This window comes from Bos mutus, chromosome 11, assembly GCF_027580195.1.
Source record: "Bos mutus isolate GX-2022 chromosome 11, NWIPB_WYAK_1.1, whole genome shotgun sequence".
NCBI classification, from domain to species: Eukaryota; Metazoa; Chordata; class Mammalia; order Artiodactyla; family Bovidae; genus Bos; species Bos mutus.
Genome location: NC_091627.1, coordinates 103,993,336 through 104,021,304, shown reverse-complemented (window position 1 = coordinate 104,021,304; position 27,969 = coordinate 103,993,336). Strand labels below are relative to the sequence as shown.

Below are 27,969 nucleotides of genomic sequence, written 5' to 3'. Positions count from 1 at the left end.
TCTCCAGGGGATCTTCCCAAAATAGGGATCAAACATGCATGTCTTGCATTGGCAGGGACTTCTTTACCATCTGAGCTACCAGGGAAGCTCTTAAATGGATTAGTAGGTCTCTAATTTGGAGTCTCTAATTTGGTATAACATCTAACTTCATTTCTGTGCAGACCATCAATTAGCAAATGTCTTCTAACCTGACAATCATTTTAAAAACAAACCCTGGCCGTCGCTCTCCAACACCAGCGCCGCCTCTACTCGCCGAGCTCCAGCCGAAGGAGAAGGGGGGTAAGTAAGGAGGTCTCTATATCATGGCTCGTACAAAGCAGACTGCCCGAAAATCGACCGGTGGTAAAGCACCGAGGAAGCAAGCAGCTACAAAAGCCACTCGCAAGAGTGCGCCCTCTACTGGAGGGGTGAAGAAACCTCATCGTTTCAGGCCTGGTACTGTGGCACTCCGTGAAATTAGTTGTTATCAGAAGTCCACTGAACTTCTGATTCGCAAACTTCCCTTCCAGCGTCTGGTGCGGGAAATTGCTCAGGACTTCAAAACAGATCTGCGCTTCCAGAGTGCAGCTATTGGTGCTTTGCAGGAGGCAAGTGAGGCTTATCTGGTTGGCCTTTTTGAAGACACCAACCTGTGTGCTATCCATGCCAAACGTGTAACAATTATGCCAAAAGACATCCAGCTAGCACGCCGCATACGTGGAGAACGTGCTTAAGAATCCACTATGATGGGAAACATTTCATTCTTTGAAAGAAAAAAAAATTATCTTCTTCCTGTTATTGGTAGTTCTGAACGTTAGATATTTTTTTTCTCATGGGGTCAAAAGGTACCTAAGTATATGACTGCAAGTGGAAAATAGGGGACAGAAATCAGGTATTGGCAGTTTTTCCATTTTCATTTGTGTGTGAATTTTTAATATAAATGTGGGGGCATAAAGCATTAAGGAAAGTCAAAATGTTTCAGTGAACAAGTTTCAGCAGTTCAACTTTATAACAATTATAAATAAACCTGTTAAATTTTTCTGGACAATGCCAGCATTTGGATTTTTTTAAAACAAGTAAATTTCTTATTGACTGCAACTAAGTGGTGTTTGTAGCATTTTTATCATACAGTAGATTCCACCCACTCACTATACTTTTCTGAGTTGCCCTACGTGCAAGTACATGTTTTTCATATTGTCTGTCTTCTGTGCTGTTCCTGTAAGTTTGCTATTAAAATACATTAAACTATAAAAAAAAAAACCCTTAGTTGATCATGAAAACACACCTTTAAACACATGACTTTAAAACCCATTGTTTTGCCCACTTTGAAATGTATTTTTTTTCACCCTGACATTGTCATGGCATCAGTTTTAAAATAATAATTTCATTATCACTGATTGATTGCACTGATGCTTAGTAGCAGGAGCCTGTGGTCTATTCTTCATCATGAAAGTTTGTAAAGAGTAACTTTGGAACTTCACTAATGGCCAGTGAGAAGAATCTTTCCCCCTCCACCATAAGTCAGTATTTTTGGAAGTACCGTCCAAGTTGTTTGACATCCCTTCTGCATAGGGACATTCTGCATCCCTAACCACTGGCTGCTGCTGCTGCTGCTGCTGCTAAGTCGCTTCAGTCGTGTCCGACTTTGTGCGACCCCCATAGATGGCAGCCCACCAGGCTTCCCCGTCCCTGGGATTCTCCAGCCAAGAACACTGGAGTGGGTTGCCATTTCCTTCTCTTTCCTCACTTTCCTGCGTGAAAGTGAAAAGTGAAAGTGAAGTTGCTCATTTGTGTCCGGCTCTTCGCAACCCCATGGACTGCAGCCTACCAGGCTCCTCCGTCCATGGGATTTTCTAGGCAAAAGTACTGGAGTGGGGTGCCATTGCCTTCTCCGAACCACTGGCTAGGAGGTGTGAAATTTATCCTTCAGCAGAAGGATTTCAATTGGTAATTATGGAGAGATTGTGAAATCTTCCTTTTCTCCTCGGACAGCCAACACAAGACAGAAAGGCTAAGATTCCTTCTTAGTCTCTAAAGATCCTTTTCTTTATTTTTAAAGAATTTTGGCCATGCTGTGAAGCATACAGGATCTAACCCCAACCAGGTATTGAACCTGTATCCCCTGCAGTGGAAGCGCAGAATCTCAACCACTGGACCACCCAGAAAGCCCCTAAAGATCCTTTCTAAAAAGCACATTCCGTTGGCATTTCTTAGCGAATCATAAGCTCGTCTGGTCTTGACACTTTGTAAAGTTCTCTTTCACCCACTCATCTCACCAGCTGAACTACCTGGTAGATTTAGGATACTTATTCCCAAGTGGCTAGTGAGTGGTGAGTAAGGCCTCCAGCCAAGTCTTTGGGTGAGGTCCCGGCCTTTCATGAGAGCTACTTTGATAAGAGAAAGGAGTTGTGGAAAGACACGCGAGTCTGGGTGTTGGCTGGGAGTGAGGCATATTAAGGAGGTTGACAACAAACCTCAGGTGCTGTACTGACTCAGGCTAGGAGCTGGGACCCCTTGCTGCAGTGCTTGCATCAACATCTCCTCTGGCAACAGAATACAAAGAAACTGTAAGTGACTAAAAATAACTACATGCATGTTGCAGTTGGGACAAATTACAAACAGCAAGACACAAAAAGACCAACAACCCAGCTGCCACTTCTGAGGTTCCCCAGCAAGTGCAGTGTCCTGGGCATGATTCCTGCACATGGTGCCACCAAGGGGATGGGCAGACCACCGGGCCACTACTCTCCCCAGAGCCCTGGACCTGCCCCTACCCTCATCCATTTAAAGAACCAGCTTGCCGCCACCCGCGCCGCTACCCCCTACCCCCATGGAAGGAGTAAGGGAACCTGTTACTTTTCTCTCTCCTGCTGCAGCAGAAGTCCCAATACAGCCTTGCCTAAATTTCTCATCTGGCCTCATCAATTTCTATTGATTAGAGTTCAAGGACCCAGGTTGGTAGCTACCATTTTGCGCAGAGCCAGCCGCAAGTGGAAATGCCAGACCCGCCCACCTTTCTTGCTTATGCCACCATCATCCTTACTGTAAGCATATTCTGAATTCCCATTAAGTATATTCTCCATTGAACCCCGCTGAGTGGGGTTGACAGCCGGCCCTGCAGTGCCCCCTAGCGCCACCTTAGGGAGGCTGACCGGCCAAGACGTGAGTGCCCCTCAGCAGCGAGTCTGGGGCCACAGCCCCTCCGCAGGGCCTGAGGAGCGGAGGCGGCGGACACAAAGCTCCGGTTTCGACGGCAAGGAGGATCCCTGGGCCCCACTCCCGCCGCAAGGTCGCTGGGCGGCCAGCCACTGGGTGGGCGGGGCTGGGCGGGGCTGGGCGGAGCCTGGACGGCGGGAGCGCCTAGTCGGGCTGGCGCCCTCGGAGCCGCCCGGGGCACGCTGGGGTCTCGAGGCCTGCGGCTCACGGGCGATCGGACACTCGGGCGAACACGATGCGCTCCCCGGGAGAGGGCAGCGGGACCACTCCTGCGGGCGGACTCGGCGAGGAACCCGGCGCCCCCGCCGCGCGGGGAAGAGGGCGGGGACCGTCAGGCCGCGCGGGCTCTTTAAGACCGTATCCGTGCTAACACCGACTGTGAGTAACCTGGCCCCGGGTCCCTGGAGAAACCGTGAGTTGGCTTGGAAAAAATAGACGGATGAGAGTTCAGATCTCTGGGCGTGGAATTTGGGGAAGTTATGAATGGCGGCCCGGGGCGGGGAAGGGGTGTGGGTGGTGGTGTACGACTTTGATCCAGACCCCAGGTACCTTGTAAATGTTAACAGGGCTCCTGGAGAGGGCGGTGAGACTAAGCAAGGACAAGTTCCAAAGGGAGGAGAGCCCACCACCTGGCTTCAGGGCCCACACGTTGTAGTCCTTCATGATCTCGGTAAGGCCTATAGCTTGTGAACAGGTGGGGTGGATTCAAGATCCAGGAAGCTTTAGGCCACTGCGGTGGGTGGAGAGCCAGAGGAGTCCACCACTGTGGGCTCTTAGGAGGCCTAGGGCTTCTGGTTCTTCAGGAAGTTTCCTGGGCTGAGAGATGTAGCTGCGCCTGCCTTTGGGCCTGGCTCACCAATGGGGCATCCCGCAGCCCCCTAAGGATCTCAGAGAGCACAAGGGCAGGGCTGGAGAGGTGACTGGTGGCTCTGTGTCTCCTTGGCTCCCACTGGGGTTTGGTCTACCGGGCACTGGGGAAGAGGAGAGGCTGAGTGGTCTGATGACACAGGGTGTGCCGAATGAGGATTGTGAAGTCACAGAGGAAGTGGGGTGCTACAGCCGGGCCTGGGGCTGACCTGGGGCAAGAGGAGAAAAGGTGTTGCTCAGGCAGACCTGTGGAAGGGAGCCTCTGGGATCAGCGGGGCACACCTGGTGCCCACAGTGGACTGATGAGTCGGGTGAGGCCACCCTGGCCCAAGGGTCCCCCGCCCCCTCCTCCTCAGGAACGCAGACAGTTCTGTGGTCCACATCCTGGAAACCTTAAACACCACCCACACCATGTGGAAGGAAAGCAGTTGAGACTGGGTGGCACATCTGGTTGCTCCCCTTTCCCCCCCCAGCCTCCTCCCAGGCTCACCGCCCTTGCTCTGCCTAGCCCCAGCTCTGTGAGCTTTCTGTTCCTCCTGAGTAGCTGGCCTCCAGGACTTGGGGTTCCGGGACTCCGGGGAGTGTGCGCCGGAGAGCAGAGGCATCCTGAAGAGCACCACTGACTCCCACCCTCCTACTTCTCCAGATGCAGGGGCCTCCATGGCTGTGATAAGCCTTCTGTTCTTGGCAGTGATGTACGTTGTCCACCACCCCTTGCTGGTCAGTGACCGGATGGACTTGGACACACTAGCCAGAAGCCGGCAGCTGGAAAAGCGGATGAGCGAGGAGATGCGCCAGTTGGAGCTGGAGTTTGAAGAGAGGAAGCGAGCAGCAGAGGAGAAGCAGAAGGCGGAGAACTTCTGGAGAGGGGACACCTCCGGTGACCAGCTAGTGCTGGGGAAGAAGGACAGGGGGTGGCCGTTCCAGGTGGACGGCCAGGAGGGCCCCCTGGGCTGGATGCTAGGAAATCTGTGGAATGCTGGCCTCTTTTGCATTTTTCTCATTTTTGAGCTCCTGCGACAGAACATGCAGCACGAGCCAGCCTTTGATTCCAGCAGCGACGACGATGAGGAGGAGGTCCGGGTGGTGCCCATCACCTCCTACAATTGGCTCACTGACTTCCCCTCCAGGGAGGCCCTGGAGTCCTTCCACAAACACCACGTCCAGAACGTCACCCGGGACCTGCCCTGCACCTGCGAGTTTGTGGAGAGCTTTGTGGATGACCTCATCGAGGCCTGTCGGGTGCTCAGCCGCCGAGAGGCTCACCCACAGCTGGAGGACTGCCTGGGCATCGGGGCGGCTTTCGAGAAATGGGGAACCCTTCATGAGACCCAGAAGTTTGACATCCTGGTGCCCATCATCCCCCCACAGGGCACAATGTTTGTGCTGGAGATGAGGGATCCGGCCCTCGGCCGCCGCTGTGGCTGCGTGCTGGTGGAGTCAGAATGCGTGTGCAAGCGCGAGAAGCTGCTGGGGGACGTGCTGTGCCTGGTGCACCACCACAGGGACCACTCGGCCCTTGTGGGTAAGTCTAACAGCTCCATCAAGGCGGCGCTCTGCACCGGCTCCCACCTGGATGTGTACAAGACTGTACAATGGTTCCGGAACATGGTGGGCAATGCCTGGGCCCTCGTGGCCCACAAGTATGACTTCAAGCTCAGCTTGCCACTGTCCACCACCTGCTGCAAGCTCAGGCTGGACTACCGCTCGGGCCGCTTCCTCTCCATCCGCCTGGTCCTGGGGGTGCAACGGGAAGACACCTTGGTCTACCTGGTGAGTCAGGCCCCTGACCAGGAACAGGTCACCAGTGTGGACTGGCCCGAGTCCTTTGCAGCCTGTGAGCACCTGTTCCTCAAGCTGGTCGGGCGTTTTGCTCCCGAGAACACCTGTCACCTCAAGTGCCTCCAGATCATTTTGAGTCTCCGGGACCTTCAGAGTTTACCCCAGGGAGCGTCCCGCCCCATCCTCACCTCTTACCACTTCAAGACAGCCCTCATGCACCTGTTACTGCGGCTCCCCCTCACAGACTGGCAACACGACATGCTCTCCCAGCGACTCCAGGACATCCTCTGGTTCCTGGGCCGAGGCCTCCAGCAGAGGTCTCTCCATCACTTCCTCATCGGTAACACCTTCCTGCCCCTGACCATCCCGATTCCCAAGACATTTCGGAATGCTGAGCCCGTCAATCTCTTCCAACACCTGGTGCTAAACCCCATGGCACATTCACAGGCGGTGGAAGAGTTCCACAACCTTCTGGCCCAGGTGAAAGCTCTGCCCTGTTCCTCGCTGGCCGGGGCACGTTGACTTGTATTCAGGCCATTAAAAAGGGGGAGACGGTATTTCTGATTCCTCAGGCAGCAAAAAGAGTTTTATTTCTCAGACACATCAGCAGTATATGTGACCTTCACCTTGCCAGTAGGGGGTTATGATCGATTAAGACACTTACGTATACATGAAGCGGTTATGAGGAGGGGTCCAGCCTGCAGGGGCTAATCTAGGGTGGATCTTTGAAGTTTTCTTCTCCTGACTTAACTTTCATCATGACCCAAAGAAGGCCCAGGGAAATGGATGTTATGGGATTGCCTTGCTGCTGAAGAGTTGAGATCTGGAGGGGACCTGTGAAGTTGGGGTGTGTAGCAACACTGGATGTGAAAGAACCAGAGAATACCTCCATTCCAGCTTATTCTGTGTGTGTGTGAATGACTCCACACACATCCCTTGTAAACTGGCTTCCTTACTGAACTCAGCCCAATTCACAGCCAAGCTGGTAGCACCCCATTTTACCCCAAATACTGTTATGGCAGCTTCTCGTTATTTTAGGATCAGAGTTTTCAGACCTTCATTATTTTAAGATGTTTATTTGCCATTTTCTTCATTTAGCCCTTTCTTCATGTTATGTGAAATATAATATAGCTGTTTTATGCATCTGAAAAAAACTCCAATGCTACCCAAATAACTTATTAGCATTGATTCACAAACAAATATTAAGTCGACAATGGCCTGTCCCATAATTGAGATGATGTGTATTCTAAAGTTAATGACATTGCCAACATCCGATGGCCAACTTCGGGCCTGGAAACATCAAAAAACCCTTAAGGACAGTCTCTTGGGAGGCTTGGAGATGAACAATTACTGTTTCTGAGGGGAGTCACTTATTTGTTAAATGGAAAGAAGGTTTAGCTACCACATGTAGCTGTGCTTCTTTTCAGTCTGGTAATGCCTTTGTATTCTCTCTTCAAAGATGACAAGGTATTATTTGAACTATGTTTGTGGGTTTGCAAAGTGGGGTCATTGCAATCCAGGCCCATTGCCAGGGCTGGACAGGAAGGGGCTCTGAAGCTGATCAGCTCTAACAAAGCCATGATTCCGGAGATGTGATTGGTATATTTCCCCGTCTTTCAAAACCCTGGGTATCCTGGGGAGGAGCATTAAGAAATGTGAGACTCTAGCTGTGGGTGTGGTTGTTTTGGAAATACCAGTGCTATTCCTAGCCAGCACGCCAGCACTGCCAGAACCGGGCCCCACGTTTACCTTGACCTTGGGTGGGGGGAGCTCTGGGAGGGTTAGATGCTGGCCACAGAGGCTTTGGTTATAGAATCCACACCCTCCTTTCCACAAAAATAAATGACAAGGGTCCCAGATGCTGATGCCAGCCAATATTTAGGGCCCCCACTGCTGCACAATAGCTGCTAGGTTCTGACGTTGTCTGTAGGTATCGGCCAGGTGCTGCTTTCAAGTTCAGATGCAGTGATGCTGGTTCTCTGCTGGTGGGATTCCGGTGTTTTAAAAACATCTATACGCTTTTGTTTAGAAAGTAATTTGCTGATGTTTTACTTCCAAATCAATAAAGGAGACTATTTTCTGTATCAACTGGAATCTGGTGCAGTAGCACACAGCAGATCAGCCTGTTTCTTTCATCCAGGGCCTCCTGGTCTTTCTCAGTGTATGTTGAGCCAGTCTGCCCTGTGGTTTCCCATCAGCGTGGCCAGTAGCCAGGAAAAAATAATTCAGAATCTTAAGGAACACCCAAGTTATATACTTTCAGGATGCCCACACCAAAATATTCAGCCACATTGAAAGGTCTTAATGTCTACAAGTAATATATATAAACTCCATAAGGCTTATGTCTGTCAGGTAGAAAGAAGGTGGATCTAGGACTGGGTGGTTTCTAGTCTAGGAGGAGACAAGGAAGAAAATGTGAAGTTACGAGTGGGCAGAAGAATACAAAGGGAATAGTCAGCAAAGCTTGGGTGCGGCAGAGTGTGTAAGAAAGAGTATAGGAAAAACAAGTAGTAATGAGAAGAGCAGAGCTGTTGTGCTCTGGGAATATTTCTACAATAAAAGGGGAAACTTCCAGATATTTAGGAAGCTACGTTTTATTCTCAAACAATATCTGGCTAGTACCCAGGATACAACAGCAGTTATAATAATGGGAATACTTAGTGTTCATTGAGCATTGCCAATGGCCCAGACACATCTGGTAATTCATTTAATCCTCACACTATAACCCCGTGAAGTGGGTGCTTTAACCCCCCGTCTTACCTAGGAGGAAGCTGAGACTCAGAAGGAATACACAGGGACTTTCCTGGTGGTCCAGTGAAGACCCAACGCTTTCAATGCAGGGGGCCTAGGTTCGATCCCTTGTCAGGGAACTAGATCCCACGTGCTGTGCCTAAGAGTTCACGTGCCACAACTAAAGATCGTGCATGCCACAACGAAGAACCCAAGTGCCACAGCCAAGTACATTTTTTTTTTTAAGAGGATACAACTTCTCCCAGTAACATAGCTCGTAAGTGGCAGAGGCTAAAGAAAGTACCCATCCTACCACCTTCCAGCATAGTCTTGGGAATAAATCAAGATGTAGGGTTTACAGAGTTTTGAAAAGCAAAAAGCACTATACTAATTTTAAGATAAAAGGTGGTATATTATTGTCTGGGAATTCTGGAAAATAGAAATTGTTGGTTCTTCGTTCAGTCTTTAGGTCAGGAATTTCATTCCACATAGAAAAAGGCATTTGCTCAGAGCCACTTCAGCTACGTGTTGAACCCCAGTGACTTGGTTTATATCAGGAAGTACATTATGTACATTATGATATGAGCCAGCTGCAGGCTGGAAGATCTGGGCAAATTTAAGCTGAAAGATTGCTTGTACAGGTAGCCAACTGACAACACTATTATTCCTCACCTAAACTAAGGCTGTTTGGCATTCGGTTTGAGGAAGCAGAATCTGGGTGAGGAGTGAAAAATAGGAAAGGGGAAATGGCTCCAGCACGGCTCTGGCCATGAGGGGTGGGGGAGGGGCCCCGGGACTTTCACTCTTGGAGACAGCAGAGCTGAGTTTTGCACACCACTGATGAATCCATCTCTTGGCACCCGCTGTAGTCCTAATGCCCCCAAACAAAGAAGGCATTCACAATGGGAGGTGCAAAGACCTGTCTGCAGCAGGCGGGCCTGGCTCAGAGATGCAGGGGGTGGAGTTGGCATTGCCTCCCTGCAAGTGGAGCCCCACGCAGTCTGCTTAGGAGGCTGCATTATAACCAGCGAACAGCTTTATGGGTCTGCTAGGAGCCTTCCTGCCACACATTCCAAGCCAGTTCTTCAGAGGCTCTAGGTTCAGTGTCACCTGCCAGCCTCCCAACCCCCCTGCTCTTAGATGTGCATGCACGGAATCCAGAGAATCACACTCATTCCCACTTCCTGTCACAAATGCACATAGAGAACGATAGCTGGGACCCTAGTGTAACCTGAGTCCATGTGCTCACAGGATCTTTTATCTAATTCCTCATAAAGCCTAGTGAAAGGGGGGTATTAGCATCACTGCTTTATAAATGGGGAAGAACATGTAGCCCAGAGGTTAAGATGCCCACCCCAGGATTTAAACTTGTCTTCCAACTTTGCTCATTCAATATGTATTTAAGCACTTGCTGTGTCCAGGGCTAGCACCAAGCTCTGGGAAAACAATGGTGAACAAAGGTATGCTTTGACCTCATGGAGATGACAGTCTATGGAGGAGACAGATACAAAAGAGTCACCCCAGCAGATGTAAAATTAACAAAGGTAGGGACTTCGGAAGTCCAGTGAATAAGAATCCGTGCCTTCACTGCAGGGGGCACGGGGTTCCATCCCTGGTCAGGGAACTAAGATCCTGCACATGGCACAGTGCAGCCGAAGAAAAACACGAAAACAAAATCCACAAGGGTGACAAGTTCTACTGATGCCTCCGGTAAGGACACTTGAGTGTATCAGGGAAGGCCTCCCTGAGGACGTGAGCTGAAACATGATGGGAGTTAACTGGGTGAAGATGAAGAAGAAAAGGATCCTGAACTTAGGAAACACCACCCTGGGCCCCAGGAGAAGGGGGTCTGAGCAGGTTTGTGGCTGCTGTGGACCAGCAGGAAGGAAACACGGATGGAAAGAGATGTAGTTTTGAAGAGACTTTTAGCAACTAAAGAGAGTCCAGCAATGGATTGAGCAGATAGAGTGAGGGAGAGGGAGGTGTCCAGGATGGCTCCTGGGTGCTGATTTGGGTTCCTGGGTAAACTTCTTTTCTTTGTTCTATCGAACACTGCCTTATACGAAAGATTTGAAGGTGGTCACTGGGAGCACAAGTTTGTGCAAAAGGTAAATCGGCCTAAAAAGTCGTTTTCAACGGGTAGTACTTTTTTTGGTTACCAAAATGACTGAAGGGCATTCAGTGTCAGGGACACTGAACAGTCCTACAGAGAGGGCAAGAGTGTCACATGCTAAGAACTGTTTCACCCTGAATGCCAATAGCACCCTTGCGAAGAGGCACTGTATAAAATGCAATGTGTTAAGAAATTATAGGATGCTCTAGGAACACTTGGGGGAACAGTCTTTTCTCCCATAATACAATTCTTTGGATGCAATGATGGAATGAACAGACAGGCAGCACAAAAACACCTGTCTCACTTCCAATCTTAACCTTACTTTTTTGACAGGGGATAAGATATCTAGGAATCTTTTCGCAAGAATATATATTAACGACAGTCTTCATTAAAGTACACACAATATTTTGCATCAGTTCTTCCCCCGCCTGTTAACGCTCTTCATTCCGGTGTCCGCTCCCTCTCACCTCCATCCCACATCCAGTCCATCACTTCCCGCCTCCTTAGTGGGTGTTCTGCTGCCCTCACAGCACAGGTCTCAATGGGAAAATCAACCTTCGTTTCCTTGGTCACCTGCCTCCTCCGTTAGTGAATTTCGTGAAATCAGAAGTGCCGCCCGCTCAGCTCCACGCTCGGTTCTTAGGACCCAGTTTCGCGTCTAGCGCTTGAAAGGATGGAGTCTCCATACTATTTCGGGGGGATGGCGTGCTCCACAGATCCACTACGGTCCACCCTCACGACTCGAGCCGCGAGCCCTCAACCCTGATTTCTCACTTCCACGCGCTGGGCGAACTCTCCGCGCGGAGGACTAAAGCGGTCTGCGCAGGCGCGCCTCTGGCCCCGCCCACGTTGGCGTCATCACGGCCGTTACGGCGACCTGGCGTCTCGGCGCGCAATTTAAAACCAGCTCTGGCGACGCGGAGGACAAGATGAGACCTCCCTGCTCTGGTGAGGCTTTGTGGCGGGGGCTAGGCGGGAAGGGCGCGGTGCGAAGCGGTGCGAAGCGGGCGGGCCTGAGCGGGGAGTGCGGTTATTCTCGGCCTTGTCGCTGGTTTTGTTTTCCCGGGGCTGAGCGAGAGGCCGGCAGACTGGGAGAGGAGGGCCGGCGCGGGGTGGGCAGGCGGGCAGGTCCGGCCAATCAGGACGCGGCGTCGGCCCGGGCTGCACTTCCGGCTGTGAGCGGGATACCAGACGCCTTTTCCTCGGGCTCTTACACCTTGGGTGGTGTCTATTCGTTAAAAAAGAGATTTTCCCGGAGTGCACGTTTGTTCAGGGCCATTTGAAGTATGGAGGTTACCGCTATATGGTTATTACGCTTGCATTTATTTTTACATCCTTTCAACAAGTACCCAGTGTCCCCATTGGGCCAGACCCTCTCTCAGATGTAGAGATCGATTACAATAAATAACAAAATAGATAAGATCCCATCCTCTTAGAGCATGTGTTTTAGTTCGGAAGAGAGGAAACTAAATAGTTACAGATGAGGCTGAGTGCTCACTTTGAGAAGAGCAGAGTCGGGGGAGGAACTCAGAGATCTTTAAGCAGATTCTGGAAAACGAGTTCCAGGCAGAAGAAGCAAGCACACAAAAAGAGTAAGCAAGAAAGAGCCTTACACGGGCAAGGACCATGACATTGTAACTGAACATCGAGTGACGTCCGACCAGTAGGCAGGGGCTTTGTAGGTCTTGTGACCAGGTTTGGAAATTGAGAGTTACTTTTTTTGGACGTGGTAAGTGACTTACCCGGAGAAGGCAATGGCAAGCCACTCCAGTAGTCTTGCCTTGAAAATCCCATGGATGGAGGAGCCTGGTAGGCTGCAGCCCATGGGGTCGCTACGAGTCGGACGCGACTGAGCGACTTCACTTTCACTTTTTACTTTCACACAATGGAGAAGGCAATGGCAACCCACTCCAGTGTTCTTGCCTGGAGAATCCCAGGGACGGCAGAGCCTGGTGGGCTGCCGTCTATGGGGTCGCACAGAGTCGGACACGACTGAAGCGACTTAGCAGCAGCAGCAGCAGCAAGTGACTTACCTGAGTGGGTCAGGTGAAAGGGTCAATAATCACTTGGATAAGAGTTTGACACTGGGGGCAGTGATACAGACTGCTCAGGGAAGTGGCCTATGGACTGAGAAGTAAATTTGGTCATCATTACTGTATAGCTCCCAGCTCGTTGGTGGCTTAGATGGTAAAGAATCTGCCTGCAATGTAGGAGAGGCAGGTTAGATCCCTAGATCAGGAAGATCCCCTGGAGAAAAGAATGGCTACCCATTCCAGTATTCTTGCCTGGAGAATCCCATGGACAGAGGAGCCTGGCGGGCTACAGTCCCTGAGGTCACAAAGAGTCTAAGCTACACGACTGAGCGACCAACACTTTCACTTTCATTGTATAGCTGGCAAAACCATGGAAATAGGTGAGAACATCAGGAACACCCTGTAGAGAAAACACTTGGGACCAATGTTTAGAAGCTTGTTAGAAAAGGAAGAGCTGGAAAAACTCAGAAAAGCATGGTGGTATAGAAGCCAAGAAGCCTCTGAAATCTCAGAGGCAGGCACTCTCTCAGGTGGGATGAGGCCTGAAAAGTGACCATTGGGTTTGGCAACATGGAAGTTGTGGGTGATGATGACGAGACAGTTTTCATAAAGTGGTGGGCATGGGAGCCACACCAGAGGGGTTGAAAAATGAGTAGGAGGTGAGGAAGTGGATATACAAAGTAACTATCAGTTGAAAGAATGGATGTATAATGTTAAAGGGAAGGAGAGAAATTTGAGGAAAGACAATTCTGAGAAATAAGGTGTGGCTCAAATTTCCATTTTGAGTTTCCCTCTTGGACAGATTCCTCCTTTAGTGCTTTCTATATCTGTTTTTCTTCTCAGGTCCAACTTCCTTCCTTACATTGGTTGCAGTGCCCACATTCAAGTAGTCACAAGTCCTCTTGATTTAGCCTCTAAAAATGTCTATTGCATCCTTCCTATTTTTACTTTATTTTTCTTTTGTTTTGACCTCAGCTGAAGGTTCTGTTAATCATACTGTTTAGCTTGTGGGACGCTATCAGGGAAACTTATAAAGCTGTATTTTTAATTCTCTTTTATCCTCAATCATCATTGCTTTCCTTCTCTTACTTGGACAGCCTTTTAAATTTATATATTTATTTTATTTTTGGATGTGCTGGGTCTTTGTTGCTGCACAGGCTCTCTGTTCGCAGCGAGCAGGAGGTACTCTTTGTTGTGGCGCGTGGGCTCAGTAGCTGTGGCTCCTGGGCCCTAGAGCCAGGGCTCAGTGGTGTGGCACAGGGGCTTCACTGCCACTCTGGGCTTCACTTCGGCACTGGGATCCTCCCGAACCAGGGATCACACCTGTGTCCTCCATCAGCAGGCGGGTTCTTTACCACTGAGCCACCAGGGAAGCCCATGGCAGCCTTTCAGTGTTCGTTGTGTGTCACTAATGTGTTTTTATGAAACTAATGTGTTCTTATCTAACCTGTGTTATATTGTGGGAGTTTTTTCACATTACCAATTCTCAACCAGCCAAGGTATACATTCTTATTCTCATTTGGAGGATGAGGAAGCAAACCGTTAGAGCATTTACTTAAAATTTCTCCAGCTAGTAAGTGATGGAGCTGGAATTTGAAGCCAAGTCTTCTGATTCTTAAATCTGAAAACTGCCCCCAGGTTCCTTCAGCTCTCCCTTCCAGTGATCGTTTCTTGATCTACTCTCCTCGGCCGTGGCCATTCACCGTGTTGTCATACCTTGCTGCTGCTGCTGCTAAGTCGCTTCAGTCGTGTCTGACTCTGTGCGACCCCAGAGACGGCAGCCCACCAGGCTCCCCCGTCCCTGGGATTCTCCAGGCAAGAACACTGGAGTGGGGTTTATCATACCCTAGACCTTATCATTCGGAGAAGGCAATGGCACCCCACTCCAACACTCTTGCCTGAAAAATCCCATGGACCGAGGAGCCTGTTGGGCTGCAGTCCATGGGGTCACTAAGAGTCGGACAAGACTCGGTGACTTCACTTTCACTTTCATGCATTGGAGAAGGAAATGGCAACCCACTCCAGTGTTCTTGCCTGGAGAATCCCAGGGACCGGGGAGCCTGGTGGGCTGCCGTCCGTGGGGTCGCACAGAGTCGGACACGACTGAACTGACTTAGCGGCGGCAGCAGCAGCAGCCCTTATCATTCTCAAGAACTGTGCCACTCTCATCCCAGTGCACCCTGCCTCTCCAACACTCCTGTCGCTCCAGCTTACTCCTCGTTCCCCAACTCCAACAGCCCTTTGAACCAGCAGACCTGTGTTCTGCTTTTCCCTGTCTCTCACCTCTCTCACGCCCTTGTTCCCCTCCTACATAGCTTACATTCCGTGGTCAATCAGTGTAATCACTTCCTTTCTTAATGCCCGTAACCCCTTACCCTCTTCTTGCCTCTTTACACTTGCTTGTGACAAAGTCACAACTCTGATTAATCCCTACTCTGCCCCACCTGCCTTGCACCCTTCATCTCACGGGGACCCTACAGATGCCCAGCAGTCACGCTGTATTCCCTGCTGCACCCAGCGTCCTTTTAGATGATGGTTTTCCTTGTTCCTGGCACTCTGGGAAAGCTGCTCTTGTCAGTAACTTCTAGGCTGCTAAATCTAACGGTCAGTTCTCCGTCCTCACTTAATTGACCTGTCAGGCGCATCTGATGTAGTGCCCTACTCCTTCCTCCCCTGAAATATTCTCTTCACCTGACTTGTAGAATACCACCCTCTCCTCCACTTGTCATACATTACCCATCTCTTCACTGATTCCTTGTGGTTCCCTTCTCTTTAAACTGTGAAGTATTCTAGGACTTAGCCTTTTGCTTTTTTCTAACTGTCCTCCTGTTTTTCGTCTTCTCATCCCCCGTAGCTTTGAGTATCCTCTCTGTGCTTACAACATCCACATATATATTAATATATCCAGCCCAAAACTTTTCCCTAAACTCTACATTTAAGTATCTGACTCTCAACCCCCATTGAATGACTAGTAAGCCTCTGAAGCCCAGCAGGCACCAGACTGAGCCCCAACCTTGCCTCCTTTCTCCACAGATATGCTTCTTCTCTAGTCTTACTCTCTCCAGCCCTGGTAACTCCCTTCCATCAGTTGTTTAGAGCAGTGTTGTCGTTACCCTTCATTCTTTTGTTTCCTCTCATGCCCTACATTTAATCCACCAGGAAATCATCTTGGCTCTACTTGGAGACTATATCTTGTCTGACCTCTGCCTACCACCTCCACGGGCTTCCCTGGTGGCTCAGACGGTAAAGAATCTGCCTGCAATGAGGAAGGCCTGAGTTAGATTCCTGAGTCCGGAAGATCCCCTGGAGAAGCAAATGGAAACCCACTCCGGTATTCTTACCTGGAAAATCCCATGGACAGAGGAGCCTGGCGGGCTACAGTCTATAGGGTTGCAAAGAGTTGGATACATTTGAGCAGCTACACTTTCTTTCTTTCTATTTTTTCTTTCTTGCTTTCTCTATTTCTACCACCTCCACCATCCCCTCTCTGGTCTGAGCCACCAGCATCTGTTGTCCTGGGGTTGGTGGTTGTTTAGTCGCTCAGTTGTGCCTGACTCTTACAGCCCCATGGACTATAGCCCACCAGGCTCCTCTGTCCATGGGATTTCCCAGGTAAGAATACTGGAGTGGCTTGCCATTTCCTTCTCCAGGGGATCTTCCCGACCCAGGAATCAAACTCGTGTCTGCTGAGGAAGGCTTTCTTATCTCTCCTTGCTATTCTTTGGAACTCTGCATTCAAATGGGTATATCTTTCCTTTTCTCCTTTGCTTTTTGCTTCTCTTCTTTTCACAGCTATTTGTAAGGCCTCCTCAGACAGCCATTTTGCTTTTTTGCCTTTCTTTTTCTTGGGGATGGTCTTGATCCCTGTCTCCTGTACAATGTTACGAACCTCCGTCCGTAGTTCATCAGGCACTCTATCAGATCTAGTCCCTTAAATCTATTTCTCATTTCCACTGTATAATCATAAGGGATTTGATTTAGGTCATACCTGAATGGTCTAGTGGTTTTCCCCACTTTCTTCAATTTAAGTCTGAGTTTGGCAACAAGGAGTTCATGATCTGAGCCACAGTCATCTCCCAATCTTGTTTTTGCTGACTGTATAGAGCTTCTCCATCTTTGGCTGCAAAGAATATAATCAGTCTGATTTCGGTGTTGACCATTTGGTGATGTCCATGTGTAGAGTCTTCTCTTGTGTTGGAAGAGGGTGTTTGCTATGACCAGTGCGTTCTCTTGGCAAAATTCTATTAGCCTTTGCCCTGCTTCACTCCGTACTCCAAGGCCAAATTTGCCTGTTCTCCAGGTGTTTCTTGACTTCCTACTTTTGCATTCCAGTCCCCTATAATGAAAAGGACATCTTTTTTGGGTGTTAGTTCTAAAAGGTCTTGTAGGTCTTCATTGAACCATTCAACTTCAGCTTCTTCAGTGTAACTGGTCAGGGCATAGACTTGGATTACCATGATATTGAATGGTTTGCCTTGGAAACGAACAGAGATCATTCTGTCGTTTTTGAGACTGCATCATTTTGGACTCTTTTGTTGACTATGATGGCTACTCCATTTCTTCTAAGGGATTCCTGCCCACAGTAGTAGATATAGTGGTCATCTGAGTTAAATTCACCCATTCCAGTCCATCTTAATTCGCTGATTCCTAGAATGTTGACGTTCACTCTTGCCATCTCCTGTTTGACCACTTCCAATTTGCCTTGATTCATGGACCTAACATTCCAGATTCCTATGCAATATTGCTCTTGACAGCGTCGGACCTTGCTTCTATCACCAGTCACATCTACAACTGGGTGTTGTTTTTGCTTTGGCTCCGTCTCTTCATTCTTTCTGGAGTTATTTCTCCACTGATCTCCAGTAGCATATTGGGCACCTACTGACCTGGGGAGTTCTCTTTCAGTGTCCTATTTTTCGCCTTTTCATACTGTTCATGGGGTTTTGAACTCAAGGCAAGAATATTGAAGTGGTTTGCCATTCCCTTCTCCAGTGAACCACATTCTGTCAGACCTCTCCACCATGACCCACCCGTCTTGGGTGGCCCCACATGGCATGGCTTCGTTTCATTGAGTGAGACAAGGCTGTGGTCCGAGTGATCAGATTGGCTACTTTTCTGTAATTGTGGTTTCAGTCTGTCTGCCCTCTGATGCCCTCTCTCAGCGCCTGCCATCTTACTGGGGTTTCTCTTACCTTGGACGTTGGGTATCTCTTCATGGCTGCTCCAGCAAAGCACAGCTGCTGCTCCTTACCTTGGATGTGGGGTAGCTCCTCTTGGCCACCGCCCCTGACCTTGGATATGGGGGAGCTCCTCTCAGCTGCCACCCCTGACCTCGGACATGGGGAGCTCCTCTCGGCCGCCACCCCTGACCTCGGACGTGGGGGAGCTCCTCTCGGCCGCCACCCCTGACCTCGGACGTGGGGGAGCTCCTCTCAGCCGCTGCCCCTGACCTTGGACGTGGGGGAGCTCCTCTTGGGCCCTTTGCCACTGGGCCAGCAGGGGAGCCCCCTGGCTCTTGGTAGTTCCCTGCTAATTGGTCTTCCTGCTCGTCCTTTCAGTCTGTTTTCAACAGAACAGCCATAGGGTCTTCACGAAGCATAAGTTAGATCACTTAATGTCTTTTCTAAGCATGTTCGATCACTTCCCTTCTCATGAAGGCCCAAGCCTTTACAGTGGCCCATAAGTAGGGCTCATACACCCCTACCCGTCGTCCCAGCCTTACTCTGTTGGGTGCTCCTGAGCCACCAGGCCTCGCAAATCTGACACCCCGTGACCTCTCTCACTTCCCCCACATCCCTCTTGCACCACACTGGCCCCCGGGTGTGCCAGGCATGTACCTGCCTCTGTACTCGCTGTTCCCCCGGCTTCCACGTGACCTCCCACAGACATCCACATGGTCTTGATTCTGATGTGATGTTCTCGCTGAAACATTTCTTGACCACTGTATTAAAAATGACCTCCCACCTCCATTCCCCAGTCCTGTTCCCTTTCCATGCTTTACTTTTCTCCAGAGCTTGTATCTCCATCTAACATGCCATCCATTTTCTAACTTCCTGTTATGAAAATGTTCAAACACACCAGGGACATGGAAAGAGTAAGACAGTAGAGTCTCACACTCACAACCTAAACCCAACAGTTGTTAACACTTTGCCACATTTACTTTTCTTCCCTGTCACATGCATACTTCATTGCAGGGGGCACAAGTTCAGTCCCTGGTCAGGGAACTAAGATCCTACATGCCCAGAGAAAAGAGACATTTTTCCCTCTGCAGTTAGTAAGTAATCTTTGGGTGACTCTATTTATTTTACATATTTGTATTGTTTTTTCTGTCTCCCTGCTGGGATTAGAACCCACTCTGTCTGACACGATAGCCCGTACCTCACCCTTATCTCAGCATCTCGTCTTCTCTATCTTGCCTGGCATTATGGTTGAACATGTCTGTTGTTCTGCTAGTTTGTGGGCTTCTCAGAGGCAGTGACTTTTTCTTAACCACCTTTATATCCCATATGGTGCTTTAGGTTCACAGTAACTGCACAGTGGGTATTTGTCCAGACTGGCAGGAAGCATCAGAAACCCCTCACTCGCCAAGTAACTCGAACTATAGAGGTTGTGTGTGTGTGTGTGTGTGTGTGTGTTAAGTAGTGTCTGACTCTTTGAGACTCCATGGGATGTAGCCCGCCAGGCTCCTCTGTCCATGGGATTTCCCAAGTAAGAAGACTGGAGTGGCTTACCATTTCCTTCTCCAGGGTTCTTCCCAGCTCAGGGATTGAACCCACGTCTCCTGCACTGACAGGCAGATTCTTTACCACTGCACCACCTGAAGCCCATAGAGGTTGTACCACAGAATATTAGAATTGGGAAAGATCTTGGTGGGAGATGCTCAGTGAGTGTCCGCCCTGCGACAGGCTGCGGCCCCCCTTTAGACATGGGGAGTGTCCTGCTGAAGGTTTCCTGAGCCAGTGTTTCGTTCCCTCGCCCTTAGCCACAATGAAGAACTCTCCTTCAGGGCCCCGTGGACGCTACCACAGCACTGCCTCACCTGCAGAGTGGGCGTTCCCCACGGCCCTGCCCCGGAAGGCCCCTCTCAACACTCCTGGCACCCCAGTCCTTGAAGACTTCCCTCAGAATGATGATGAGAAGGAGAAGCTGCAGCGGAGGCGCTCCAGGGTCTTTGACCTGCAGTTCAGCACAGACTCCCCACGTTTGCTGGCCTCCCCCTCCGGCAGGTGAGTGGGCACTGGGCCGCCTCGTTGTGGCAGCCACTGCATCATGGGTCATGCGGGTTTGCATCACCACAGTACCTCATGGTTTCTAGGTCTGGATTCTCAACAGCGCCCATTTCATTTGTTTTTCCTTTAGGAATGTTGAAATTTCAGCGACAATGCCCAAGTTTACAAACACACAGATTACTGAACATTACTCCACCTGTATCAAACTGTCTACTGAAAATGTGAGTGTCGGCTGGATTAATTAGTAAAGATTTCGCAGCCTGGTCGGAGAGGAGGTCTAGCCTTGGTTCTGTAGAGAGTGCACGGTCGGTGATGGTGCACTTACACTTTCAGTGACTCTTCCATGCTGGTGTTTTCAGTGTGGTTTTACTGTTTCTTAGAGACCATGGCCACCCCTGTGACAAGTTGCCTGACCCCTCTAGTGTGACTAGAGAGGCAGCATACTAGAGTTAGTAGTGTAGTTCTGGAGCTAAACAGTAGATAGATCCCAGGCTTGTGGACTCGTTGTGAGTCCTAGAATTGGCCTGAGTTGAAATTCTGTCTCGGCCACTTACACACTGCGTGGCCTTGGCAAGGCACCCAGCCGTTGTGCCCCAGGGTCCTGCTCTGTGAAATGAGAGTGAGCTATCCCTGACACAGAGATGCTCTGAGGGGCACTGAGCCCCTCTGTCAGCACCTAGAACAGGGCGTGCGCACAGGGACACTCGGGAGTTGTGCCGTCACTGCAGACCTCGAGAAGGAAGAAGTGCACACAGGGACTTGGCTGCAGCACCAGGTGTGGGTGGGGTTCGATGTCTGTGTTGAGATGTGGGCTATTCCTGTTGCAAACTTAGCTTCCCCTTGTCAAGGCAGCGTTGTTTACATGAGCCTTGGCTCTAAATGACAGGCCTTTCTGCAATTTTCTGTTTTCAGAAAATCACCACCAAGAATGCTTTCGGCCTGCACTTGATTGATTTTATGTCAGAGATTCTTAAACAGAAAGATGCCGAACCGACCAACTTTAAAGTAAGAAGGATGTCCACCTACTCTTGCATCTGAGTGAATGCTGATGATGACTAATATTTAACACAGCACAATAATTGGATTCTACAAATACACGCGAGGCTTCCTTGTTTAGGACACTTTATTACCTACTTTACTTTCTTTCCTAAACTGATGAAGAGCTGATATCTTTCCATTATGTTCTGTTTATTCCCTATCAGTTTTAGGGGGATCTTTGTCATTTTTTTCTTAAGGGCAAGTAAATATTTGATGCAGATTGCTGTGTTTTGCCTGTTCAGCTGCTCCTTTCTCTGATCCGCACGTGTACCCCTCTGCTTGTTTGACCAGGTAGCTGCCGGCACTTTGGATGCCAGCACCAAGATCTATGCTGTGCGGGTAGATGCCGTGCATGCCGACGTATACAAAGTCCTAGGGGGGCTGGGCAAGGACGCGCCACCTCCGGAAGAAGCAGAGGACCATGGTGCAGGTATACGGGCTGGGATCTGAATATAAGGGACTTTTCAAAGGACATAGCAGGTAGTTGTTCAAGTAACATACTGGAATGAAGTCACAGGAAATCAGTTCCCATTTTATTGAAGACATGGACTTTTTTCAGAATTGTATTTCAGAAGATAATCAAACACTAGATTTGCTTGTTTGTTTTGGAAAAGAGAAGGGCCTTATAAAAGCTTTTGAATTTTATTTAGACAAGATTGAGTAAACATCACCAACTAGGGAGCTTCTGATTTGGGGGGATGTGTCTTTGGAAATTGACTTGTATCAGAAGCCAGATACTTAATTTAGTAGCTTGGTTTCTCCCTCCCCTGAGGATTAGATGTGCCTGCTGCTTTGAGGGGATGGTGTGTATTGCAGTGATGATCACTCTTTAGAGTTTGAAGAGCTTGTGTTGATAGATTCAGTCACATGCTCCAAAGCAGCCCCTACAGTGCACAGTCTTACTCCTTCTCACAGATGGAAGTGCAACTGAAACAGGAACAGCCAAGAAGGCCCCAAAGCCAAGGAAGAAGCACTCGTGCAAAACCATCGAGCAGAATGTAAACAACCTCAATGTTTCCAGCGCTGATCGAAAGTGCGAGGTGAGGAACTGTGTGCCCAGTGTGGTCTCTGACTAATTCAGAACCTCAGAGGTGGAAGTGCTGGTATGTGCTTGTTCGGGCCTCAGGGTAGTAAAACATTCAGCTGGTCTCTCTGCATTGTCATCCTTCAGCTTTTCAGTGAAGACTGAAGAGGGCCGGTCCCTGTTTTCCCCCGTTTTCAGAATGATTGAGTACATTTGCGGTGTGTCTGCGGGCACATCTTGCTGCCTAGGCCTGTGATAGCCCGTTCAGTCCTCACAGCACCCTTGCTCCAGTTTATGAGGAGCTAATTGAGGTGCATGAAGCTAAGCGGCCTGCCTCCAGAGTCCTTGCTGTAAACAACCTTACATGATTTAGCAAATCCAAGGAATCTGCTTACAGGAATGATTCCGGAGGCTTCTTTATAAATTAGCAGTTAATTTAAAGCAAACAGATATTTCTACAAATTTAAAAACAATTTTGTTAATGAAAACAATTTCAGTGAACATTCTTGTACATATTTGCATTCTTGTGGGAATATATTTGTAAAAAAAAAAATTCTGAGACACGGAATTTCTGTTGCCCTTAGAAATGGTTGTATCAATTTACTCCCCCACCAACAATGGGCTCAGTTATTTCTCTTATCTGCACAACATTAGCAAATGGTGATTAATGTCACGAGAGTGGAATTGATCTCCAAGAGAACAAGTGTACATGGAAAAAGGACTAGGGCCCTGGGGTACCCCTATCTTAAGAGTTCAGAAAGCTGACTAAGAAACGTCCAGTGGCTGGGGGAAAACTAGGAGAATGTGGTGTTGAAATGAGAGTTTCAGGGAGGGGGGGAAATGGTCAACTGTGTCAAATATGGCGGCCTTAGGCCTTGGTGAGCTTGGAGAAGGGGCCCTGGGGAGGTGCAGCCCAGGCCTCCAAGGAAGGGGTGCCCCCTGGCTGAGTTTGAAGGAGGGGCCTGGGGCTCAGGACCCAGACCTCTGAGGAGGGCGTCCCTGCTGGTGCTGGTGTCTCTTCCTGGCTCTGGATAAGGTTGGTTCTGTGAGCGTCAGTATGAAGCGCAAGTGAAGTTCGGCTGCTGCCGCAGGTGGGCCTGCTGCTGCTGGAACGGGCCGTCACTGCTGCCTGACACTCCCAGGAACCGGAGTCCTGCAGAAAGAAGCGGTCCCTTCTCCTTCCAGCCCTACCAGCTCCCTCTAGTGCCTCCTTTTGGTGGAGCCCAGTAGGGAGCTGCTGACACAACTGAGATGTGGCCTCTGACCCAGCATCACATGGCAGAGCATAGATGGTAGGCTTGGAGCTGAGTGGCAATAGCTTAATAACTGGCAGAGAGCCAGAGTCTTGTAATACCCACTTTCAAGAAGATTCTGTTGGTCAGGGGACAGGGAGAAAGCAAACATGAAAAATGTCACCTGTTGGGAAATTTAGGTGAAAGGTAAACAGAGATTCTTATGACTACTTCAACATCCTTGTAGGTTTGAAAATTTTTTCGTAAAAAATTGGGAGAGGAAAACAAGTGGGGAGAGAGGAACAGTTTTGCTGTAAATTGGGGCAGAGTAGTAGAATGGCAAATGCAGGGAAAATAAGGTCCAGAGTTTGTGTGGGGTTTTTTTGTTTTCTTTCCTAAACAATGATGTAGTATTTATTGACATGGGAATATTTGCAGAATATATTCTTTTTTTATTTTTAAAAACTGTCTTTCAGGTATAATTTATTTACAATGTTATATAGTTTTGAGTGTACAATATAGTGATTCAAAATTTTCATAGGTTATACTCTAAAGTTACTGTAAAATATTGGCTGTATTCCTTGTGCTGGGCATTATGTTCTTAGAGCTTATTTATTTTGTACACAGTAGTTTAAACCTCTTAGTCCTCCACCTCTCACGTCCCTCCCTCCTCTCCACTGGTAAACACTAGTTTGTTCACTATGTCTTTGAGTCTGTTTCTATTTTGTTGTATACATGCTTTGTTTTATTTTCTAGATTTCATATATAAGTGATAACATATAGTATTTGTCTATGACTGGCTTATTTCACTAAGCGTAATAACCTCCAGGTCCAGCCACGTTGTTGCAAATGGCAAATCATCTTTTTTTTTTTAATGGCTGAGTAGTATTCCATTGTGTGTGTGTGTGTGTGTGTGAGTAAATGTGTATATACACACATGCATATACACACACACACATACACAGCATCTTCTTTATCCATTCATCTGTTGATGGATACTTAAGTAAATAATTATTGTAAATTAATTATTGTAAAATAATTAAAGTAAATAACTATTGTAAATAATGCCACGATGAACATTGAGATGCATGTACTATATACCTTTTGAAGTCAGTGTTTTCCTTTTCTTCAGATGTATACCCAGGAGTGGAATTACTGGATTATATGGTAGTCCTGTTTTTAGTTTAATGAGGAACCTCTATACTGTTCTCCATAGTGGCTGCTAATTTCCCTACATACAGTCTCACCAACCATATACAAGGGTTTCCTTTTCTCCACAAAGTATTTGTTATTTGTGGTCTTTTTAACGGTAGCGATTCTGACAGGTGTGAGGTGGTACTTCGTTGTTCTGGTTTCCGTTTCTCCGATGGTTGGTAGTGTTGCACATCTTTTCATGTGTCTGTCTGGCATCTGTATGTCTTCTCTGGGAAAATGTCTGTTTACATCTTCTGCACAGTTTTTGATAAAGTTTTGTTTTTCTGATTACTTAATTGTATGAGCTATTTATATATTTTGGATTTTAACCCCTTATCAGTCATATCACTTGCAATTATTTCCTCCCATTCAGTAGACTGTGTCTTCATTTTGTCAGTGGTTTCCTTTGCTGTGCAAAGCTTTTAAGTTTAACTGGGTCTCATTTGTTTATTTTTGCTTTTGTTTCCTTTGTCTTAGGAGACAGATCCAAAAAATAATGTTATGATTTATATGAAAGAGTGTCTGCCTCTGTTTTCTTCTAGGAGTTTCGTGGTTTCCAGTCTTACATTTAGGTCTTCAGTCCATTTTGTTTATCTTTGTGTAGGTGTTAGAGAGTGTTCTGACTTCATTCTTTTGTATGTAGCTGTCCAGTTTTCCCAGCACCACTTATTAAAGAGACTGCCTTCTCCTCATTGTTTATTCTTGCTCCCTTTGTCATAGATTAATAGACCATAAGTGCATGTGTTCATTTCTGGGCTTTTTATCATGTTCCATTGATCTCTGTGTCTTGTCTTTTTCTTTTTAAATTTTATTTTACTTTCGGCTGCAGTGGGTCTTTGCAGTGGGTCAGAAGGCTGAGCGTGGGCTTTGTCTAGCTGTGGCGAGAGGCAGCTACTCCAGTTGCAGTGGTGGGCTTCCCATTGCAGCCTGCTGCTGGACATGGGCTTTCTCTGGTTGTGGCGAGAGTTGCAGCACGTGGGCTTCCCATTGCAGCCTACTGCTGGATGTGGGCTCCGGGGCCCGTTGGCTCCAGTAGTTGCGGCATGCAGGCTCAGTAGCCCCATGGCATGTGGAATCTTCCCAGATCAGGGATTGAACCCATGTGCCCTGCATTGGCAGGCAGATTCTTAACCACTGGCATACCTGTGAAGTCCCCATGGGTCTGTTTTTTGTGCCAATACCATAGTGTTTTGATTTTTGTAGTTTTGTAGTATACTCTGGGAGCATGAATTCCGTTCTTTCTCAGGATTGTTTTGGCTATTCGGGGTCTTTTGTGTTTCCATACGAATTTTATAATTCTGTGTTCTTATTCTGCGAAAAATACCCTTTTTAAAAAAATGGGAGAATTAGCAGCGTGTTTACTTGTTGATGGCACCCATCTAGTGGAGAAAGAATTATTGATGATGCAGAAAAGGGAGGATAAATGTTAGGGTGGTGTTTGAGTGTGTGAAGAGGTCAAGGAGTGGACAGCTTGGATGGGGCTTGGCGGAGGAGCACAGTGGCTGATGAGCAATGGGGCTTGAGTGTGTGCACGTGGGCACATTCTGGATATCCTCTTCTGGCTGTGTCTCCCCTTCCACCCACTCCTGCCCCATCAGTGAAGTAAGCCAGGTCTTCGACTGACAGCGAGTGTAGAGGAGGAACGTGTTGGAGATTTGAGGAGAGAATTAGGTAGGAGAGACTCGTCCAGGAGGGTGTTGAGTGGAGGGACTAGGGAAACGTAGTCTGATGGCCAGTCAACACTTGGGTCTCCCTGAGATCTTCCTGGACCAGGGATGGAACTGGTGTCCCGGTGTTGGCAGTGGGTCTTAGCCACTGACCGCCAGGACAAGGGATGGAACTGGTGCCCCGGTGTTGGCAGTGGGTCTTAGCCACTGGCCGCCAGGGAAGTCCCTCACCACCATTCGTGCATGTGCTTTGGTGCTACACGGAATGTCCAACGGCGTGGCTGGACGTTCTCTTTTCCGGCCATCTTCTTTCTTCCCAGGTAAACCCAATTCTGGGGAGCCTGAGGACGCTTACACTGGCCTCTCCATTGTCCTAGAGAGAGCACAAGAGCGAGCAGTGCCGCTCCCTGCAAGCCTGCGGCTATCGGGCTGTGGTCTGTTTATGCAAGTGAATCAACAGGGTGTTGAAGAGACACCGAGATTCCCCCACGTCGGAAAGCCTTTTTTGCTCTGTAACCTCCAGGAAACTTGTAATAACTGAAAGAATGGAAGATAAAGAAGGAGGAGGGGATGCACACAAACCTAAAATTTAAAGTTTCAACAGAACTTCCAGCTTGTTGAACCCACATTCTCTGGATGGTGGCAGAAGATGGGGAAGCAGACGTTCTGTGGGTGGGTCTGGACCAACTGAGAACCCTTGTTTGCGTGTGAGCTGATCTGGTTTGGACAGATTCTACTGTGTGCAGAATTCTTGCTGCCACGGGGGGTCCAGCCTGCTTCTGTCCTAGTTCTTCAGGCCAGGACCGCACAGACAGACAATGTGAGGAAGGCCAGGGCTCCTACTCAGGAGACCGGAGTGGGTGGGGGTCAGAGTTTACGAAAGACGTGAGATTTGCCTTGGGCCATGAAGGGTGGGTAGGTGTTTGCCAGGTGGTGACAGGAAGGGGACTCTGGGCAGAAGCACAAGCAGAGGTCATGAAGCAGAGAAAGTTCTGGTTCCTTCAGCAGCTGGACAGTGTCCAAGTTGGACTGGAAGGGAGGATTTACTCCTGAAATGACTCTAGACTTCAACCTGCAGTCTGCTGTCTACCAAGGCCTGCTTTTACTGCTTCTCTCCCCTGCTGGGACCCTTATTTCAAAGAGTTCATTTTTCCAGACTGCATAGCCGGCAGTGATTCATTTTCCCATCCAGTCACTCAAAGATGTAAGTCAAATCTAATTCACATGAAAGAACCATTGTTCTCACACTGATGTGATCTAATTCTAGGCAGAAGTGAGGAAAGTTATCTTAGTGTTTTCAGCTGTTAATGTGGGTCAATGTGCAGATTTCGTGTGGACTCTTTGAAATGCTGAGTTTCGGTAACTACCTGCATAAGACTTTGGAGGTGTGGGATCCAGGAGGAAAACCATTGCTGTGGTGAGCCTGTGAGGAAGGGCATGGGAGTAGCACCTCTGGTATTTTAGGATAAGGCATAGGAGAGACCAGAGACAAGGGTTAACTCAGGCAGGGGTTATATTAATGGCAGTGAGGGTGGGAAGGACAAGGTAGGTGGTAGAGACGGGCCCACCAGGAAAGCCCACCAAGCCTTGTGCTGACTGGGTGAGGGGTGAGGAGGCAGAGCGCAGGGGTGCCGTGCGTGCTGTTCTGGGGCTTGCGTATCAGGAAGTGAGAGGAGAATCTCAGTTCTGGTGAGGTTGGGCTCAGGGTTGAGGGGGCCAGTAAAGAACCGGAGAGCCATGTCCATCCTCATAATTGAGGGTTCTGTCTGCAGAGTAGCCTTGTCCTAAGCTGTCAGGAAGACCTGTGAACCCAATATCCAGCCTCTTCCCTGTCACTGGCCTCCTGGAGAGTCCGAGGCGGCTCCTGC

The 27,969-nt window shown here is 48.8% G+C and overlaps 3 protein-coding genes across 5 annotated transcripts in view; all 3 read left to right on the top strand.

The window, feature by feature from the left end:
• The first annotated feature begins 254 nt into the window (after positions 1-254).
• Positions 255-1,219, top strand: LOC102283658 (histone H3.3A). Its single transcript, XM_005891609.3, has one exon. It carries the CDS (start codon positions 303-305, stop codon positions 711-713), a length of 411 nt encoding a protein of 136 aa, XP_005891671.2. The 5' UTR covers positions 255-302; the 3' UTR covers positions 714-1,219.
• Positions 1,220-3,325: 2,106 nt separating this feature from the next.
• ITPRIPL1 (ITPRIP like 1) lies at positions 3,326-7,938 on the top strand. Of its 2 annotated transcripts, XM_005891610.3 has the most exons (3): positions 3,326-3,573; positions 3,762-3,865; positions 4,709-7,938. In XM_005891610.3, exon 3 carries the CDS (start codon positions 4,723-4,725, stop codon positions 6,364-6,366), a length of 1,644 nt encoding a protein of 547 aa, XP_005891672.1. In that variant the 5' UTR covers positions 3,326-3,573; positions 3,762-3,865; positions 4,709-4,722; the 3' UTR covers positions 6,367-7,938. The 2 variants fall into 2 exon arrangements, with proteins under 2 accessions (XP_005891672.1, XP_014332448.1); XM_014476962.2 differs by lacking the exon at positions 3,762-3,865.
• Positions 7,939-9,375: 1,437 nt separating this feature from the next.
• NCAPH (non-SMC condensin I complex subunit H) overlaps positions 9,376-27,969 on the top strand; it is a 35,758-nt gene continuing 17,164 nt past the window's right edge. Inside the window, exons 1-6 of one of the 2 annotated variants that reach the window (XM_005891612.2) lie at positions 9,376-11,635; positions 19,724-19,943; positions 20,077-20,167; positions 20,859-20,951; positions 21,276-21,414; positions 21,900-22,024. In XM_005891612.2, the coding sequence (XP_005891674.2) occupies positions 11,617-11,635; positions 19,724-19,943; positions 20,077-20,167; positions 20,859-20,951; positions 21,276-21,414; positions 21,900-22,024 (687 nt within the window). In that variant the 5' untranslated portion in view covers positions 9,376-11,616. Of the gene's footprint in view, positions 11,636-19,699; positions 19,944-20,076; positions 20,168-20,858; positions 20,952-21,275; positions 21,415-21,899; positions 22,025-27,969 lie in introns of both variants that reach the window. The other variant, XM_014476955.2, reaches the window with a different exon arrangement.